General features: G+C 32.0%; 3 protein-coding genes across 4 annotated transcripts; 2 read left to right on the forward strand and 1 right to left on the reverse strand.

Annotated features, from left to right (window-relative positions):
• Positions 1-167: 167 nt before the first annotated feature.
• Positions 168-2270, forward strand: Rab21 (RAS oncogene family member Rab21). The gene is made up of 4 exons (XM_083052816.1): positions 168-608; positions 1060-1227; positions 1455-1573; positions 1650-2270. Exons 1-4 carry the CDS (start codon positions 474-476, stop codon positions 1891-1893), a joined length of 666 nt encoding a protein of 221 aa, XP_082908942.1. The 5' UTR covers positions 168-473; the 3' UTR covers positions 1894-2270.
• Positions 2271-2932: 662 nt separating this feature from the next.
• Rhogap68f (Rho GTPase activating protein at 68F) lies at positions 2933-7589 on the reverse strand. Its single transcript, XM_083052815.1, has 10 exons — positions 7370-7589; positions 6914-7021; positions 6601-6747; positions 6027-6207; positions 5575-5793; positions 5393-5491; positions 5094-5281; positions 4820-5020; positions 4630-4736; positions 2933-4533 (listed from the first exon to the last, which is right to left on the reverse strand). The coding sequence occupies exons 1-10, from the start codon at positions 7419-7421 to the stop codon at positions 4360-4362; spliced, it is 1476 nt and encodes a 491-aa protein (XP_082908941.1). The 5' UTR covers positions 7422-7589; the 3' UTR covers positions 2933-4359.
• Positions 7590-9462: 1873 nt separating this feature from the next.
• LOC145944506 (cytosolic carboxypeptidase-like protein 5) lies at positions 9463-16076 on the forward strand. Of its 2 annotated transcripts, none has more exons than XM_083052859.1 (10): positions 9463-9791; positions 10051-10343; positions 10705-11043; positions 11134-11405; positions 11507-11660; positions 11831-11924; positions 11998-12301; positions 12387-12594; positions 12698-12859; positions 15082-16076. In XM_083052859.1, exons 1-10 carry the CDS (start codon positions 9677-9679, stop codon positions 15796-15798), a joined length of 2658 nt encoding a protein of 885 aa, XP_082908985.1. In that variant the 5' UTR covers positions 9463-9676; the 3' UTR covers positions 15799-16076. The 2 variants fall into 2 exon arrangements, with proteins under 2 accessions (XP_082908985.1, XP_082908986.1); XM_083052860.1 differs by lacking the exon at positions 15082-16076 and adding an exon at positions 13855-14027 and having other exon boundaries at positions 9465-9791.
• The last annotated feature ends 908 nt before the right edge of the window (positions 16077-16984 follow it).

Consider the following 16984-nt stretch of genomic DNA (forward strand, 5'->3'; position numbering starts at 1 on the left):
GGTAATATCTTTTATACTTCAAATCTCAAGTCGTGTACTCTATCCTGTCTGTCTTTTTCGGAAAAATGTGAAATTAATGTCGCGTTTCTCGTGTGTATATATACATGTGTGCGTGCGACTCGAGAGAGAGAGAGAGAGAGAGAGAGAGAGAGAGAGAGAGAGAGAGAGCCATTTAGATTACGAAGGCTACGAAAAATGCGCCGATTGTAGCGCGTAATGGCACGGAGCAGAACAGCTGATTCCTCAGCGTTAGCGCAGCGGAGACTCAAGTACAGTCGTCGTCGTCGTCGTTGCAACGTTCTGCCGTGTTTCTTCGCAAACGGGCGTCGTGTCTCATTCACGACGACCATCGTTCCTAGAGAGGTATAATAAGTGCGAAGAACCCAGACTCGGACAGATACGACGCCGCGAATTAACACGCTCAGCGTAATTTCCTTTCCACGGGCCGAACCTTATTTGTTCCTCCGGGGATTATGGCCAGTCCGGTCGTCGGCACCGGATACAACTTTAAAGTGGTTTTACTAGGCGAGGGATGTGTCGGCAAGACCTCGGTCGCTCTTCGATACGTCGAGGACAAGTTCAATGACAAACATATCACCACGCTACAGGTAAATTATCGCGTATTTATACGTCGAGATCAGAGATATATTTATCAGATCTTTTTTTTTTTTTCTGCTTATTTTCATCTCGATTCTACTGGTATACATATATATAATATAAATAATACATATATATAACGTGAATATTTTTGTAAATTCCTGTATAAAATATATGGGTGTAATTTAATTTTAAAATATAAAATCGGAATAAACTTGTGAAATTTCTTTCAGCAAAACACACAAGTCTTTTAAATGCATATTACATAAATGTGTAAAAAGAAGCCATATAGATGCGCATACTAAAAATTAAAATCTAGTTTGTATGCAATGCTTCTAAGCTGATTATAAAATAACTTTCGTATAATCTTCTCAAATGCTGACTTTTTTTTATTAATTAAATGATTGTAAGTTTATATCAATGAAAAATACATGTTGACAATTTGTTTGTACTTTGTTTCAGGCGTCGTTTTTGAATAAGAAATTGAATATCAATGGGAAAAGAGTGAACCTGGCAATATGGGATACAGCGGGACAAGAGAAGTTTCATGCATTAGGACCAATTTATTACAGAATGTCCAATGGTGCCATTCTTGTTTATGACATTACAGATGAAGACACTTTTCAAAAAGTATGATTTGAGATTCAATCGTAGATGATTCAAATATGCAATAATCTAATAAGAGAACGATGAATATATTAATATATTATTACAGATCAATTTTAGTCATGTTATCAGTGCTCTACTCTTCAGATTTATCATATAAAACATTATCATCTATTCTTTATTATCATGTACAATTAAAAAATACTTTTGTAATAAAAAATATAAATACTTACTATTTATATTATTGTTAGGTAAAAAACTGGGTGAAAGAACTCAAGAAGATGTTAGGTAGCGAAATTTGCTTAGTGATAGCAGGTAATAAAGTGGACCTGGAGAAAGATAGAAATGTTGCCATAGACGAAGCAGAAGAGTAAGTAAAGGACTATGTTTCCTTCTTTGCTGTAAATAATGAACGAACATGAAACACGATAAATTTTCCTTCTCAGGTATGTCAAACAGGTGGGAGCTATGCATTTCCACACGTCAGCCAAGTTAAATCAGAACATCGAAGAGATGTTCTTAGACCTGACGCGACGTATGATGGAACGCGCGGACGAGGCCGAGCAAAAATCTACTCTCACAAGGACCAACAGTACACGTCGCAATGTTGTAATGGTCGAGGACGAAAGCGAGCAGACACAACCGAGTAGAAGTTCCTGCTGTGGTGGCAGCGGCAGCGGCCTTTCGTAGATCTTCGAAAGATTTACGTTCAACTTCAGACAAGGTCTAATTTCGAATAATCCACGAGTTATATATACGGGACGAAGCATTTCAAGAAGTCGTGACAGATTAGTTATCTCCAAAAGTAAATTCTCTGTGATAATAATTTGTCACATTACAAATATTTCATTTTTTGTATGCTTGCGTATGCATTATGTATGTGTGAATGCGTATGTATGCTGATATATATATTTGCGACAAATGTCTGTATATATTCATGAATTGCCGCAATTACTAATTGGCTAAAAATTAGCTAATTTCTCGATAATAGCTTTAGCTAATGTGTGTGCGGCTGTATTGTGAGTCGAGGACATTTTGAAGGAAGACTAGATAAAATATTTTTTCGGCTTTTATCCAAAATAATATTTTAGGGTTTAATGTACATATTAAATGTCGATAATTTTTTGTACATTATATTAATTTGGATCATTTGTCAAGTAACAACTGCAATACATTTATTCGTCTGAAATTATATAAATTAGAAATACAATAGAATTGTTGGTTTAAATTATTGTTACTGTAAGTTATTTTATGAACATAAAAATGGTAAGTTGTATTAACGTTATGAAAAAAAAAAAAAAAAAAATGTCTTATTTAACATTATACCATGATCCCATCATGCTCTGAAAGTACACAATTCGGATTTTATTAGTGAATAATGCATATAAAAAGTGAAACTGTAAATCTACAAATTAACATACTTTATTACAATATGCTCTTTTATTGATAACAACGAGGAATGTAATCGAGTCACATCAGTTCTATACAGGTCTGGGTTAGTCTTCGATGATAGAGAGCAGAGAGTTTAGACTCCGTCAGCCTATACTTTATCCCAGTTACCCATAATGGCAGGACTATTTAAAGGGATATACAAATTTGCGGTTCGCTCCGCGAAAATTACTAAATCTCTTATCTCTTTACATCTAAACAATGGACAAAATTGAGACAAAAATTAATTAAAAAAACATTAAACTATACACACGACATTTATTACACGCCACACAAGCTTCTTTCTCTTTTTCACTCTCTCTTTTTCTCTTTTCTTTTGTGGTTTTTTTGTAAAAACGTTCGAGTTACACTATCAGATCAGGCGAATTATTTTTTTTTTTTCCTCAAGATTATAATTCGAAGAAAAATTATCGTAAGATCACTAGAATTTATACACGATGACTGAGTTACCACAACAGCCATGCTAATCACTTTTTATCGTGCTCACGCTTGCTTTTTAATATTATGTTAACTTTAAACAGTATAAATTATTTTACTTATTGTTACAATCACTATAAAAAATGTCATGAAAGATAGAACGAGAATGGTTTAAAGCAGAAAATACAATTAAATCTTTATAATACTATCTAATACTACCAGAATATTTTGTTACTTATATATATATATAAAGTAAATAAATGTTCATTTACATTTTACATTGTTTAAAGTTAACACAATGTCTTTCTATATTACATATATAAATCTTCCTGTATTACACAGATATATCTCGTCTTTTCGAGAGTTAAATATAATACTATGTATACTACATTTGTTAGACCACAATTTATTTTATGTGATTGAAAAATCAATTTTTCCAATATATACAAATGCGAGAAATGCGAAAAAAATGCCAAATATTAAAAAGATTCATTACTTATATGTAGTACTCATTTTTTTTATTTTAAACAAAGAATACCTATACCAAAACTTTTTTTTTTTTCTCATGAAACTTTTTACTTTGAAAATAAATAACAGAAGCTGGTCGCTATGCAAATATGTACATATTTATCAGAATAAGAAATCGATTTAATTTAGATTTAAAAAAATAAATAAATAAAAATAACATTAAAATAAAAGAAACTTGATAAAGGTTGAAAGATTATAGATAAAAGAAATAATTAATATAATTTATCTTAATATAAAATTAACTTATTATCTAAAAATTTTATTTAATTTAAAAGATTAATTAAAGCAAAAGTCGAGACAAAAAAATCGCGGTCTATAATCTCGTGATTATCTCAGTGGCATCCAGCTGAATATTTTTTTTTTCATCTTTGAATATATTATTTTCTATGCTTTGTTAAATTAGACTAAAGGCTATATTTTTAGATAATCTTACACATTATATTCATTGTGTGACGTTCTCATGTATCTTTGGTATTTGGTCGTAATTTTTCTCTAGATATACACACATAAGTTGGCTGGCGTTCCAATATCGCACAACCGACATCCATTCGAACGTTCGATTCTCTCGTCCGGAAACATTATTGTATCTACTTGTATTCAAAAATCTTGTGCAAAATTGCGTGTAAACAAACATTAAGTGTTTTCTTGTATTTTCTTATGTTTCACGTCGGATATAAAAATATTTTAATCAAACGAAAGTGCGGACGTTATACGATGATAAAGTGAACAATCGAATGCGTTACAATTAGGCCCTCGGCGTTTTTAGATAATGAAAATCTTATCTTGATAAGTAAATAAAAAGTCTACGAATTGATTGATGAATCCTATCGCAGTGAGGGACATTCCACATGATGGTGGTGCTCTAACTAGATTCGGTCCAAATACGACTGCCAGATTGCTAGAAGTCATCTTGTTTAGGTCACATCGATCCATCACCTATATTGTAAAAGTAAAAAGATATAGGTCAGAAAGACTTTTTATCTTGTTTTTTTTACAGGAAATCACGATTGTATATGAATATTAGCTACATACCCTTGATAAGAATTGTACGATGTATTTAAGGACTTGATAGTTGTCTTCGGGTAGTTTTTCCAATATTAATATTTTAACTTTACGTGGACGTTCGTCTTTCGATAACGCTACAATACAAATTCAAAGGATGCTTTATCTCGTTAAATAAATAACAATTTTGAAAAAAAGATAAAGAAAACATGATGCTTACTTTGAAATTGTGTGATTTCATCATACAGTTCGTAAGTCATAAGAGGTTCGTCTAGCTCACGAAGAAAAGTCTTAAGTAGAACCGCGGCGATGTGCGGATCCCCTTGGAAATCGACGGGTAAACCTTGATTGCAACGATTCTGAAGTTCTTTGATCACCGCCACATTGGCCGATCTTCTGAATATACCTTCGGTTTCCAGTGCTAAAACGACGATGAAACGATAATTGTTTCACTCTCCAAAGAATAGAATAGTTTTCTTTCTATTATATCGTACCGTCTGGTGTATCGAGAAATTCCACGCACTGCCTTAGGATAGGTGGTATCGGATCGCCGTTATTATTTTCCTTTATAAACTGCAAGCTAGCACCGAACTGAGTTGTGCCAACCGGTGTAGCTACTGCGCTTTGTGGCGGACTTGCCGGCAAATATTTCTTATTCTTTATCAACAGTTGATTATTGTGTCTGAAAGAATCATCCACGTGTAAATTGAATTGTGCAATTCGCGAATCAACATAAGTTTCTATCAAGATTCCAACACGCGGTTTTGCGTAATAGCATAATTAAATTACGTACTCTATCACTTGGGGAGGTATAATTAGTTGCTCCAACTTAATATAGTGTGCTAAATCCTCCAGATAATTAACATACATCATTTTCCGTCCAAATTTGACACTGCAAAAATATAATTCGTCTATTCGTATATAGTATATAATAATTCGAAGAAGCGTTTACATAGGAAAGAAAAAATCGCATACCTAATAGCCGGCTTGAATATTTGCCACACAAACCTAATAAAGTTTGTAGGATGTACTAAATAAAGGGCTTTGAGATTTTTTTTATATTTTCTGTCAAACGCTTTGTACGCTTGCCACAGCCAGGATAAAGGTGGCTTATTTTTTGACGTAAGGCCATAATGAAAATAAACGAGACTATAATCTTGCTCCACAAATGTATCTAAAGTATGCGTAAGATACCTGCAACAAAAATATCCATTGTGATAAAATCTATTTTATTAATAATAAAAGAGAAGAAAATACATCAAAATCGAAAGAGTGAGTAAGTACTTTATAAACAATCTGTTAAGAATACTGCAGAATGACACGAAAATCTTTAAATAATATTTACAGGCAATTATAAATCATTATTCGGATGTTGAATAAACGTCTCGCGTGTTATCTTATAATGTGTGTGCATATTGCAGACTCACCTAAGAAGTTTAGCATGATTGAAGACCTCCTTCCCTATAGGAGGTAATTTGCAGGCTGACACAACAATTATTTTGCGACCGGCATTGTCATCCCCAACTACTTCCACAATACCGTGTTTGGATATGTCGAAATAATCCTCTTCGTCGGCGAGCTCTCTGTCCAAGGCAGCAAGATCTTCCGCTGTTTATAAATAGAGATATTCTTTGTAATGTAAAGTTTTAGAATCGATGCACATTTCAGGCATATTCGTAATAAATTTTTGTTGTCAACTAAAAACACCATTGAGCAAAAATAATTCGAGCCTCCCAGAAATAATTTTCTCATCAAAGAAATGTATGTCCCATGGACAATATACCATTATCCCGCTTCATAGGGCTCAAATGTAACGCTTGTACATTATGTTATTATGCAAAGTGGATTAAAAAAGCGTAACAATTGTTACTTTTCCTCTGTCATCCTTACACCATGCAATATAAAACAAGCTGTACAATGTTCTACACATAATTCACCTGCTATGCCCTGAGAATGCCATGACATTTAGTGGCTATTAACAGAAGGTAAAAGGTCACACACCAGATTCGATAACTGGAGCATCTACCAAAGCTTCCTCAAAGTTTTCCTCAATCGTCCCGTCGCTTACTGGGCTTTCCAAATAATCCATCCCTCCAGTACCGACAGTGCTGTTCACCAAATCCAATTTGTCTTCTGGAAGGCGTGCAGCTGTAACAATAAAGTTTATTTTATGTAAAAAAAGATGCAATAGTGGCTGTATCATACAAATTAATCCCTCGTATAATTATGCAAAAATTTTGAAAATGAAAGAAGCAGATATACAAATTATAAAAAAATGAAACTCGTATATCTTAAGACAAATTAGATGGCTTACCATTGTTTGAAGTAGTTTGCAATTCCGTATCATCAAATTCCAAATTGGGCTCGTAATCATGATAATCCGACAGACTAGGATAAGGATCTTCACAGTCGTTGCCCATCCCTGTTGCATACAGATATAAATCGAGGTAAATAAATAAGGCATACTAAAAAAAAAAAATTAACAAATTTATGCAAAGTATGTCTTGGAAAATGATCGATCAATCTCGTACTATATTTAACAATGAAACTCGGCCACTTGCCCTAGTAGCAGCTAGTTTTTCGCTAAATATCACGATTTGAGGACTCTCAGTTATAAAAGGGAACATTGCTACGCATCGATTGTAAAATAAGCGATAATAATAGGTATAATTCTATCGAAATAATAATAATCTGCGTCGCGGACAGGTAACGTTCGTTTGACACAAATAACGTCAACAATCGCGACCACCAACAACGCACGCCAGCTTACCTGTCAGCGTCCGTGACGGAGTTAGTGGCGTCGGCTGATAATCCGCTTCCATTTTTCGATCCGGCGTTGATACGATGCGAAACGATGCAGCCCGGTATCGGTGCGTCCTTTCTTCCTTCCTCTACAAATGACCCAAAATTTTCTCGAGCGACGACATTATCTCTTCCTCGCGACGTGTGGCAGAACGACGCGCGCTACGAATTTACGGATCACGTCACGCTTTCATTTGTCGCTGTTGCTGCGCTGCAGTCGCTGCAGTGTGCGATATTGCAGATATCGATACCCTGTTTTGAATCTAGACTACGTATCGATGTATCGATTAGTCGCCAGGACCTTATCGATAATCGAATATACGTATATACAACAAATATTCATACAAATATTCATACAATATAATATTATAAATAATATAAATATATAATAATGTAATAAATAATATAAATAAAAATGTAATAATGTAATATATATATGTATATATATAAAATAATGTAAAATACATAATAAAATATGTACATTTTAAAAAGAAATCTGAAAACGAATAAAAGTAAAAATAGCTCGCATTATTTTTGGGGAAAAAATGATAAACTAAATTTACAAATTCTTTTGGTCTTAAACTTTCTGACGGTAGTGTATATGTATATTATACTTATACTTTTTTATTTTCTCTCTTCAATGCTATAATTTCTTCATTTAAACATTTATTGGAGTCTTAAACTTTTATCAGTTCTTCTTTCAGTAGGTAATTGTATTTGTTTTATTAAATCATTTTTTTCTAAATCACAATTTTCTTTTTTTTTTTTTGTTCTTTATTTGCTTGAGAAGACGCTCTGTACATTCTTCCTCCATGGCGTGTTTTGATGGATAATTCTATTATAAAAAACATATTTTTGTTTATAACTCCATAATCTAAGACGCGACAAGTGAGTTATGATGTAGTACGCACGTATGTGACGCGAAGCTCGCAAAATAAAAAATCGAAAATTCTATCTCACCTTTTCATTTTCGAATCTCTTTAGGGATATCTAATGCGTCCCGCAAACCTTTCCGATTATTTATTACCATTGTATATAACGATTGTGGAGTATATATTTTGTATAGGGTTGTATTTCATTGGCAATTATTTGCCAGACTTGAGCATGTCTTTGTTTGAATTTTTTTATACTCATCAACAGGGTTGGGCAGATATGTATCTTAAAGTATCTGAGATACGTATTTAGATATGTATCTTATTTAAATACAGTATTTAAATATCGAATAATCAAGTATCTTGAATTTTGTAATTATATAATTATTTAATCTAAAGTAATCTTAAGTATCTTGTATTTAAATGTATTTATGTAATTACATTATTATCCCACGTGTGAAAAAGGCGTTTATAAAATTTGATACTAGTCTATGTTCTTCTGCTCCTGTAGACTGTTTTTTTTTTTTTTTTTTGCGGGATTTATACATTCGCCTACTCGTGGCCTTCTATCTGACAAAATGTTTGAAACATTGGTATTTTTAAAAGGCAATAAGAATTACCAAAGTTATAGTTTGTAGTGTTGATAAATAAATAGAGTATACTCTATGTATACTGTATTGAAAAACCCATACTTAAATTACTATAATATATATGCTATTATATATAATATATAAATTATATAATATATGCCATTATGTCTATTATTTTTATTATTATTATTTTACGAAGTTTAAAGTTAAAATAAATGAACTTATCTCTCTTTCAAAGTGCTGATTTTACTTTTGATTCTATTTTCATACAATTCTACTTTCAATATATAATCAGGAAATTTGAAGAATAATTGTATTTAAAAGTATTTATAAATGTATTTAAATACAATTAGTATTTAAATATATGTCAAAACCAAAGTATTTAAATAGTATTTAAATATATATCAATAAGTATCTTGTATCTTGCATTTAAATATTTTGTTTTGAAGTATCTGCCCAACCCTGCTCATCAATATAAACAATATTATTTTTATGCGAAGTTATTATTATTTTTGAAAGGCCCGCAGGAAAGTCACACCGGCGAATTACTATCGAAACAGGCCGCGCGTGGCGCTATCGGCGTCAGGGCCGTCGCGCGGCCTTGATGATCCTGGCGGCAGTCGCTTTTATAAATTTTCCATTTCCTTTCAATTTTTCGCTGTCGTTGTTAAACTGATTGTGAGTCTTCCTCAGGATACCGGATGCCTGCCGCCTCTTTATCGATCTTGGATCGCATCCGGGCGCCGGGCATGCTCTCGGGTTCCGTCTGACGTGAATGGATTGTCCGATCTTGCGACAGACGTGAGACGCATCATGGCGAGCGCGAGCGAAAACATTACCTGCGGTGGCTTCGTGTTCTTCAACAATTTTGACTCGGCCAACCTGGCTAAAGTGGAACAAGTGAGAATACCAGAGACTTCGGACAAAGGTAACGAAATTTATCTAATTCGACGTTTTATCGATCTATATTGATTTTAGATGCGTATATGTGTCAGTGTATATGCATTGACATAAATAAAAATATTGTCGAACCTTGGAAAACGTTTGTTTTTTTCTTTATAAGCGACTAATTGAATAAAAAGATTTATCTCTCCTACTGTGTGATAAATGCAACCGCATTATAATGAAATGTATGACACTGCAAATGTACTTCTTATGTAATGACATAATAACTATACTATTTTTAGATGTTTACGAAATTGAAAGTAAATTGGCCAATAATTCGAATTCTAAGGAGATGCCGGATTATGAATTTAACTTGTGGACGAAGCACGATTGTCATGGCACACAGTTTCAAAACAGCAATAGGACTTGGTTTTATTTCGGAGTCAGATCCAATTGTCCTGATGTCTCGGTCAGGTTCAACATAGTCAATTTAAACAAGCAGGTCAAGATGTTTAGTCAGGGAATGTGTCCAGTCTTTAAAATTGTACCAGGACATTTACACTGGGAGCGGATTCGTGAAAAACCTACCTACACTGTGTGTAATAGTAATACATGTATACATACAATTATAGAAATTTGCATATCTAAGAATATAGCAAGATCATAAATGCATGTAATCACTAGCGGATCCTGGGAGGGGGGGGGTTAATCCCCTCCTTGCAAATTAAAAGAAACAGTTTTGCTGAATTTGTTTAAAAAATATAAGTAAAGAAAAGCAAACGTTAAAGAGCTATCGATGTCGTTGATCCTGGAATAAAAGCTAATCATGAAACCAAAATAATTAAATAAAATAATTTTGCAAAACCCCCCCCCCCCATTATCGACATCAGGATCCGCTAGTGCATGTAATAATTATTTAGCACACAGTTATATATAACATATTTATAACATTGCAGCTCGATCAGAGAGGAAGTGACTTTACTTTATCCTTCCTCTACTACACTCCAGAAAATTCAAAGGCAATTACTTACTTTGCTTTTACCTACCCATTCTCGTATACAGATTTACAAAATTATTTGAGAAGGATTGATGCAAGAATGAGTAAAAGGAGTGTAATGTGTACAGATGATATCTATTATCACAGAGAATGTGCAATAAAATCTTTGGAGGATCGTAGACTAGATATATTAACAATAAGTTCTTATCATAACATATCGATGGAGAGAGAAGATAGACTGATTAATATGTTTCCTGAGAGAAGTGAGGAGAGATCTTACAAATTTCGAAACAAAAAGGTACATTATTATATTTATTAAATGTAAAATGCATTCTTATATTTTCAAAAAGAGATATATCTACATATATAATTATGTATGCACATTTAGGTAATTTTTATTAGCGCCAGAGTCCATCCGGGTGAAACACCATCTAGCTTTGTTCTGAACGGTTTTCTCAACTTTTTATTAAATCGCGAGGATCAGATTGCCATACATTTACGTCGCCTATACGTGTTCAAATTAATACCAATGCTCAATCCAGATGGTGTCGCTAAAGGCCACTATCGCATGGACACTAAGGGAGTAAATCTGAATAGGGTTTATCTAGATCCTTCCGAAGTAGATCACCCTACGATATATGCTGCGAGAAATTTAATAAGGTAAATACTCATATCTCTCTGATTAAAATATTTTGACACTTCATATAATTGCAAGATAATATGCAGTCAAATTTTTACATACTTTTTCTTTTTTTTTTTAGATATTATCACAATTTTTATAAAGTACCAAGCGAATTAATTGACGACCTGTCAGATATAAATTTAGAAATTGTAGACAGCAATTTAAGTATTATAAATTCGACTGCTTCAATAGCAAACGCTGTACGAGACACAACTACAAGACTGTTGCAACAAGTATGATCAAAACTCTAATTAAGTTTCTCTTAAAGTAATATTTCTTTATATTGCAAATGAGATTTGTGTGGAAAATTTCAAAAAGTGAATGTTTGCAATACATTTTATATTACATCTCCGCAGCATTATACTTTTAGGATTATATTATATTTTTTATTATTGTTCAATAGGTAACATTTATGTCATTGGATGAGAATAGATGCGCCCTGGAAGCTAATGAGAAACGTTTATTGACATTAGAAAATTTGAATAATGCAGTTATTGGTAATGATATTTACCTTGTATGACGAAATCTCATTGTATCTAGTAATTTCTGATTAGCTTATCGTGTATACAGATGAAAGAGATGGATTATCTAAAGAAAATGGTAAAAATGATGTGGAAGACAGAACAAATGACAAAGTAACTTGTACAGCTGTCGGTATGGGCGAGGTATCGAAGTCTCCGGATAATTCTGGACTGTACTTATACATCGATCTGCATGGTCATGCTTCGAAGAAAGGCGTATTTATGTATGGAAATCATTTTACTGATCCGGAGGATACTATTACATGTATGCTGTTACCTAAATTGATGTCCATCAACAATCCACACTTTCATTTCACATCGTGCAATTTTGCAGAGAGAAATATGTACATTATGTAAGTATGTCTTTATTGCTGTTAGAATTGATGTAGGTAGTCGCTTTTATATTAGCGAAATATTAAATATACATGGCTTGCGTAGAGACAAACGAGACGGTATGTCGAGAGAAGGTTCGGGACGCGTAGCAGTGTACAAGACGACTGACCTAATACGTAGTTACACCCTAGAATGCAATTATAATTCTGGTCGTTTGGTGAATACAATACCGGTTAGAGTTCGCGATGGGGTGAACAAAACTATGAATCACATGTTTGTTCCTCCGAAATATACTCCAACAGTATTCGAAGCGGTAATTCTATTTTATTTTCGCTTTATTCAATCGCATAATAATAAGCATAATAATAAGCATAATAATTCGCATAATAATATCGCTAAAATATTAATATACGCAGGTTGGAGCAGCGTTAGGTCCATCTATTCTTGATCTCACTGGAAACAATCCCAACAGCCGATTACCAAACAGCCAATATCGTTCTCTAAGAGGAGTAAAATCTCATTTGAAATTAACATATGTGAACAATCTGTCCTCACCGCCCAACAGATCGATGCGTAAGGTAAATTTTGATGTAAATAGCAGGAGTGATGTTTGCAGTACTGACATAAGGCAGTGTATAGTATCATAATCACTTATTCTGTTCAGCGACTAACTTGGTATGCTGTTTAGCATTACGCTACAACACATTAGTGCCTGATTGAATGTAAATTTATTTGTGCATAACTAAGAAAGTGGGAGAGAGATTTTATGATTTTGAGATCTTGATAAATCGCGAATTTTTTATGTGAATATTTCGAATTATATTGAAATCTGTACCGAAATTTATACAAAAACGATTTAGCATTTTATATAATATATATTTTCGGATAATAATATATTACATATAATTTATTATGTTATTTGTATGAGAAAAATACATATTGTAAAGTTTCTCATTTTTATACTATTCTTCTTAATGAGAGTCTTCCATAACTTCGATTTATATAGACAAGACAACGTCTCATATAGCTCTTTAGATAAATTTACACATTAAAAGTTTGTGTCTATTAATTTTGAATAAAACAATGTAAAACTAAATATTTATACATATATATATATATATATATGTAATATTTGAATTATGCTAATGAAATATCTTTATATTTTCACTATATTAATTTGATTGATATAGCTGGTATATATTGCACAAATTATTTTTTTTAAATTAAAATTTTTAAATTAAGTTAGTAGTTCAGAGAAATGCAGGTGAGATGAATAAGTAATATTTTGCACTGGTGATTCTTTTTATATTGTGACTAATTCAGCTCATCAATCATACACGCTTTAATGCTTCAATGACCATATTTGATTAATATTTGTTGGTAAATAATCAATTTTTATGCACTATACATTTTTCACACCGATAATATACACAAGTGCACTTATAGTCACGTCATTTAATTCATGCAGTGGTAAAACGAAGAAAGATGAATCTGTGCGAGTTGTTATGAATAAAACGTGTTAATACTATACGCATACATACATGTATGTAATTAATTATATCTATTTCTTTAGCGAAGGGTACAACGTGGAGATATAAATGGTTGAACCATTATATCTCTGGATGATGGAATTGTTGGGATATGGCTGCTTGTTAATCAAAATTTAACTATATTAATTATTTTAACAACATATACATATAGAAGAGTCTATATACACATATATACAAAGTATATACTTTGTAAACTACAAATTACTTATAAATATTGTTTTCTCTCTATAATATATTTATATTACAAAGAGTAATATAAACATATATAAATTTATTATCCATATTGAGATTATTATAAATGAATACTTAATATTTTATCGAATATTCACAAAGTCAGATATATTAAATCTCGATCTCGACAATAAGCTTGAAAATCATTCCAAAACTCTAGATTCCGATTCGTATTATGTGTATGCATCCATGTATAACTTCATAATGTTGTATTAGACACACGGGCTCACATATCCAATTGTGTTAATAAATGTTACAGTTTTAGCGATCATTTATTTATCTTATTTTCATTTGATTCCTGCAAATCCTGACCAAAGAATATCCTGATGAATGTAATATAACTTGACATGAATTTTGTGCATTATGTTTGCAAGCAAAAAAATCGCGGCAAATAAAATATACAATAAAATGTAATACTATACATAAAAAAAATTAATACTGCATCTAAAATTACTGCTTGCAAGTTTTAAATGCCAAAATGAAATATGTGGATAATAATGCTGCACACATTTGAAAAAAAAAATGTACAGCACTCTCTAGCATGCATTAATTATGTCAACGAATGTTCTTATATTTGCTGAACAACAATTTCATAGAAATATATAATAAGAGTCTGCTCTGTAATAAAATACATTTTTTATTACGAATTTTTTGTTGCAAGCTGTTTTGCTACTTTTGCTTATTTTATAATTTTCTCCAAGTTTTTATATATCGTACATGTAGATGTGCGCTTCGTATTTTTTCAAAGTGTATGATATGTGCCATATTCCGTTCGCTCTCGTTATGCATGGCAATCGCCGTAGCGAGGGGGTAAGTTTCATTATTTGCATAATTAAACAATTGATAATGCGAAATCAATCTCTCTCTCTCTCTCTCTCTCTCTCTCTCTCACATACATTTATTTTTTATGCTATTATCATACGTGAATCATATTTATACGTGGACGATATTTATGTGATTTACATATGAAGCGCATCTCTCTCAGACATAATTTATACATATCCGTTATTTATTTACAGGATAACGAGACTGTCGTCGCGCAGGACACTTGCATCCTAAAGGAATTGGAGACAAAATTAAACGACGCGGTGACGGGGGCGAAAAATGCCATTAAAAATGAAAGTAATTTGGTGAAAAAATGCATTCTACGCCGTGGTGCCTCTCTTTATGCAGCGGTAAAGAGAATCAAGAACAATAAGAAGCCTCGGCAAACGCTTGCTCGACGAGCTTTGAAGAATCACTGCTCCAATAATATGGAAAACAGCGCGATAATCTGCGCGGTGAAATCCGAGGTGGAAACGAAAAGTTTCCTAAAGACGATCGATCACTATCGATCAAGTAAATCTAATATAAGATCATCGGTGATCGGTGACCATCTCGAGCCGCGTTTAAGCACGAGTAAGAGATTAACGAATAATTCGGCGAGGATGTCTTCCGAAGAAACAGCGGCGGTGAGACAGGGCGCGAAAAGATTGAAGATCATTTCGTCCACCAGGACACTCAATAAGGCTCTGCCCGAGATCAGAGAATCGTCCAGCGTCGTGGAGGAAACCAGCGTGAAAATGTCCTCGAAGATGACACGTGCTTACGAAAAACAGAATGCTAAAGGAGTGCACGATAGGGCCAGACTTGGTGGACACGTCAAGCCAGATAAGTCCTTTAGACTGAAAGAAACAAATAAGACTGCTGTTAAGGAGAGCTCCATATTTGAAGAAAAGCATGAAGCAAAATCTTAAATGCTTCAATATAAAGAATATAAAAAATTCATAAAAGAGTTACTTATTAACTTATTTTGTCATTGTTTTTCTGAGAATCTTTTCAGAAACATATTTCGCATATTGTAATATACATAGGATGAGTTGTGATGTAATCCCAACAAAAACGAAATGTTTCCTCATAAAAGAAACTCAATAAAAGGTATAAGTAAATTTTTTATACATCCTGCATATAATATGCGAAATGTATATACAGTTATTTAAATTTCTTCTTTATATTATACAGTACATACAGTTAGTTAAATTTTTTCTTTATATTATATACTTGATGATACAAATATGATATAAATATTGTATAGTATTTCAAACGTTTTTTTTTTTTTTTTTTCACAAAGTGATATATTTATTTGCCTTTTTAATTAAAAGGCGATAAAACTGTGAATGTATATATATAAATGTATATATCATGTTACATACATATTAGATACATAAAATACTATTCAATTTATCATATATAACGATATTTATTATTTATATATTGAGTGTCTCTATTTTCTAATTTTTCAATTATCTTTGAAACTAGTGCTTATCTCAAAAATTTGTCACAAATTAAAGTTTATTCGTAATTTGAAGAAGCATAACTAAATCTTTTTTCACATTTAAAAACTGATTTTTCATGTAAATTTTTATTTATTTTATACATTTTATATCATAGTTTCAAAGATAAAAATTGCATATGTATAAAAGAATAACACTTTGTATAATAATGCTCTATATCATCAGTATTCTATTTGAATATAAAAAATGTGCTTTTCTATATCTCCTATCTTATAATATTCTATATAAAAAGCTAAATAGAAAGTTACATTATTATGTATAAAATTTTTATTGGCAAAATAAATTATATAGAATATAGTGAATGTATTATTCTTTATAACTCACAATAAAAAAATTTCAATTGATTATACATGGCAACTATTAATAGAAATATTAAAAAACAAAAGTAATATTTTTTTTATTATATTTACTTTTTGATTGTTAAATTCTGCATTTTTTGAAGTATTCCCAACAGCTCTAACGATTTCTTATATCTATGAAATATATCCGCGACCAATTATTTATTTGTCTTCCATTCTAAATGAAACAATTTAAAAGTAACCTATTTCTATTACGCAAAATATCACAAAACATTCCAACTTCGCAAGAG

This window comes from Prenolepis imparis, unplaced genomic scaffold (assembly GCF_030444845.1).
Source record: "Prenolepis imparis isolate NDT839.2.m4 unplaced genomic scaffold, iyPreImpa1.0 SCAF_13, whole genome shotgun sequence".
NCBI classification, from domain to species: domain Eukaryota; kingdom Metazoa; phylum Arthropoda; class Insecta; order Hymenoptera; family Formicidae; genus Prenolepis; species Prenolepis imparis.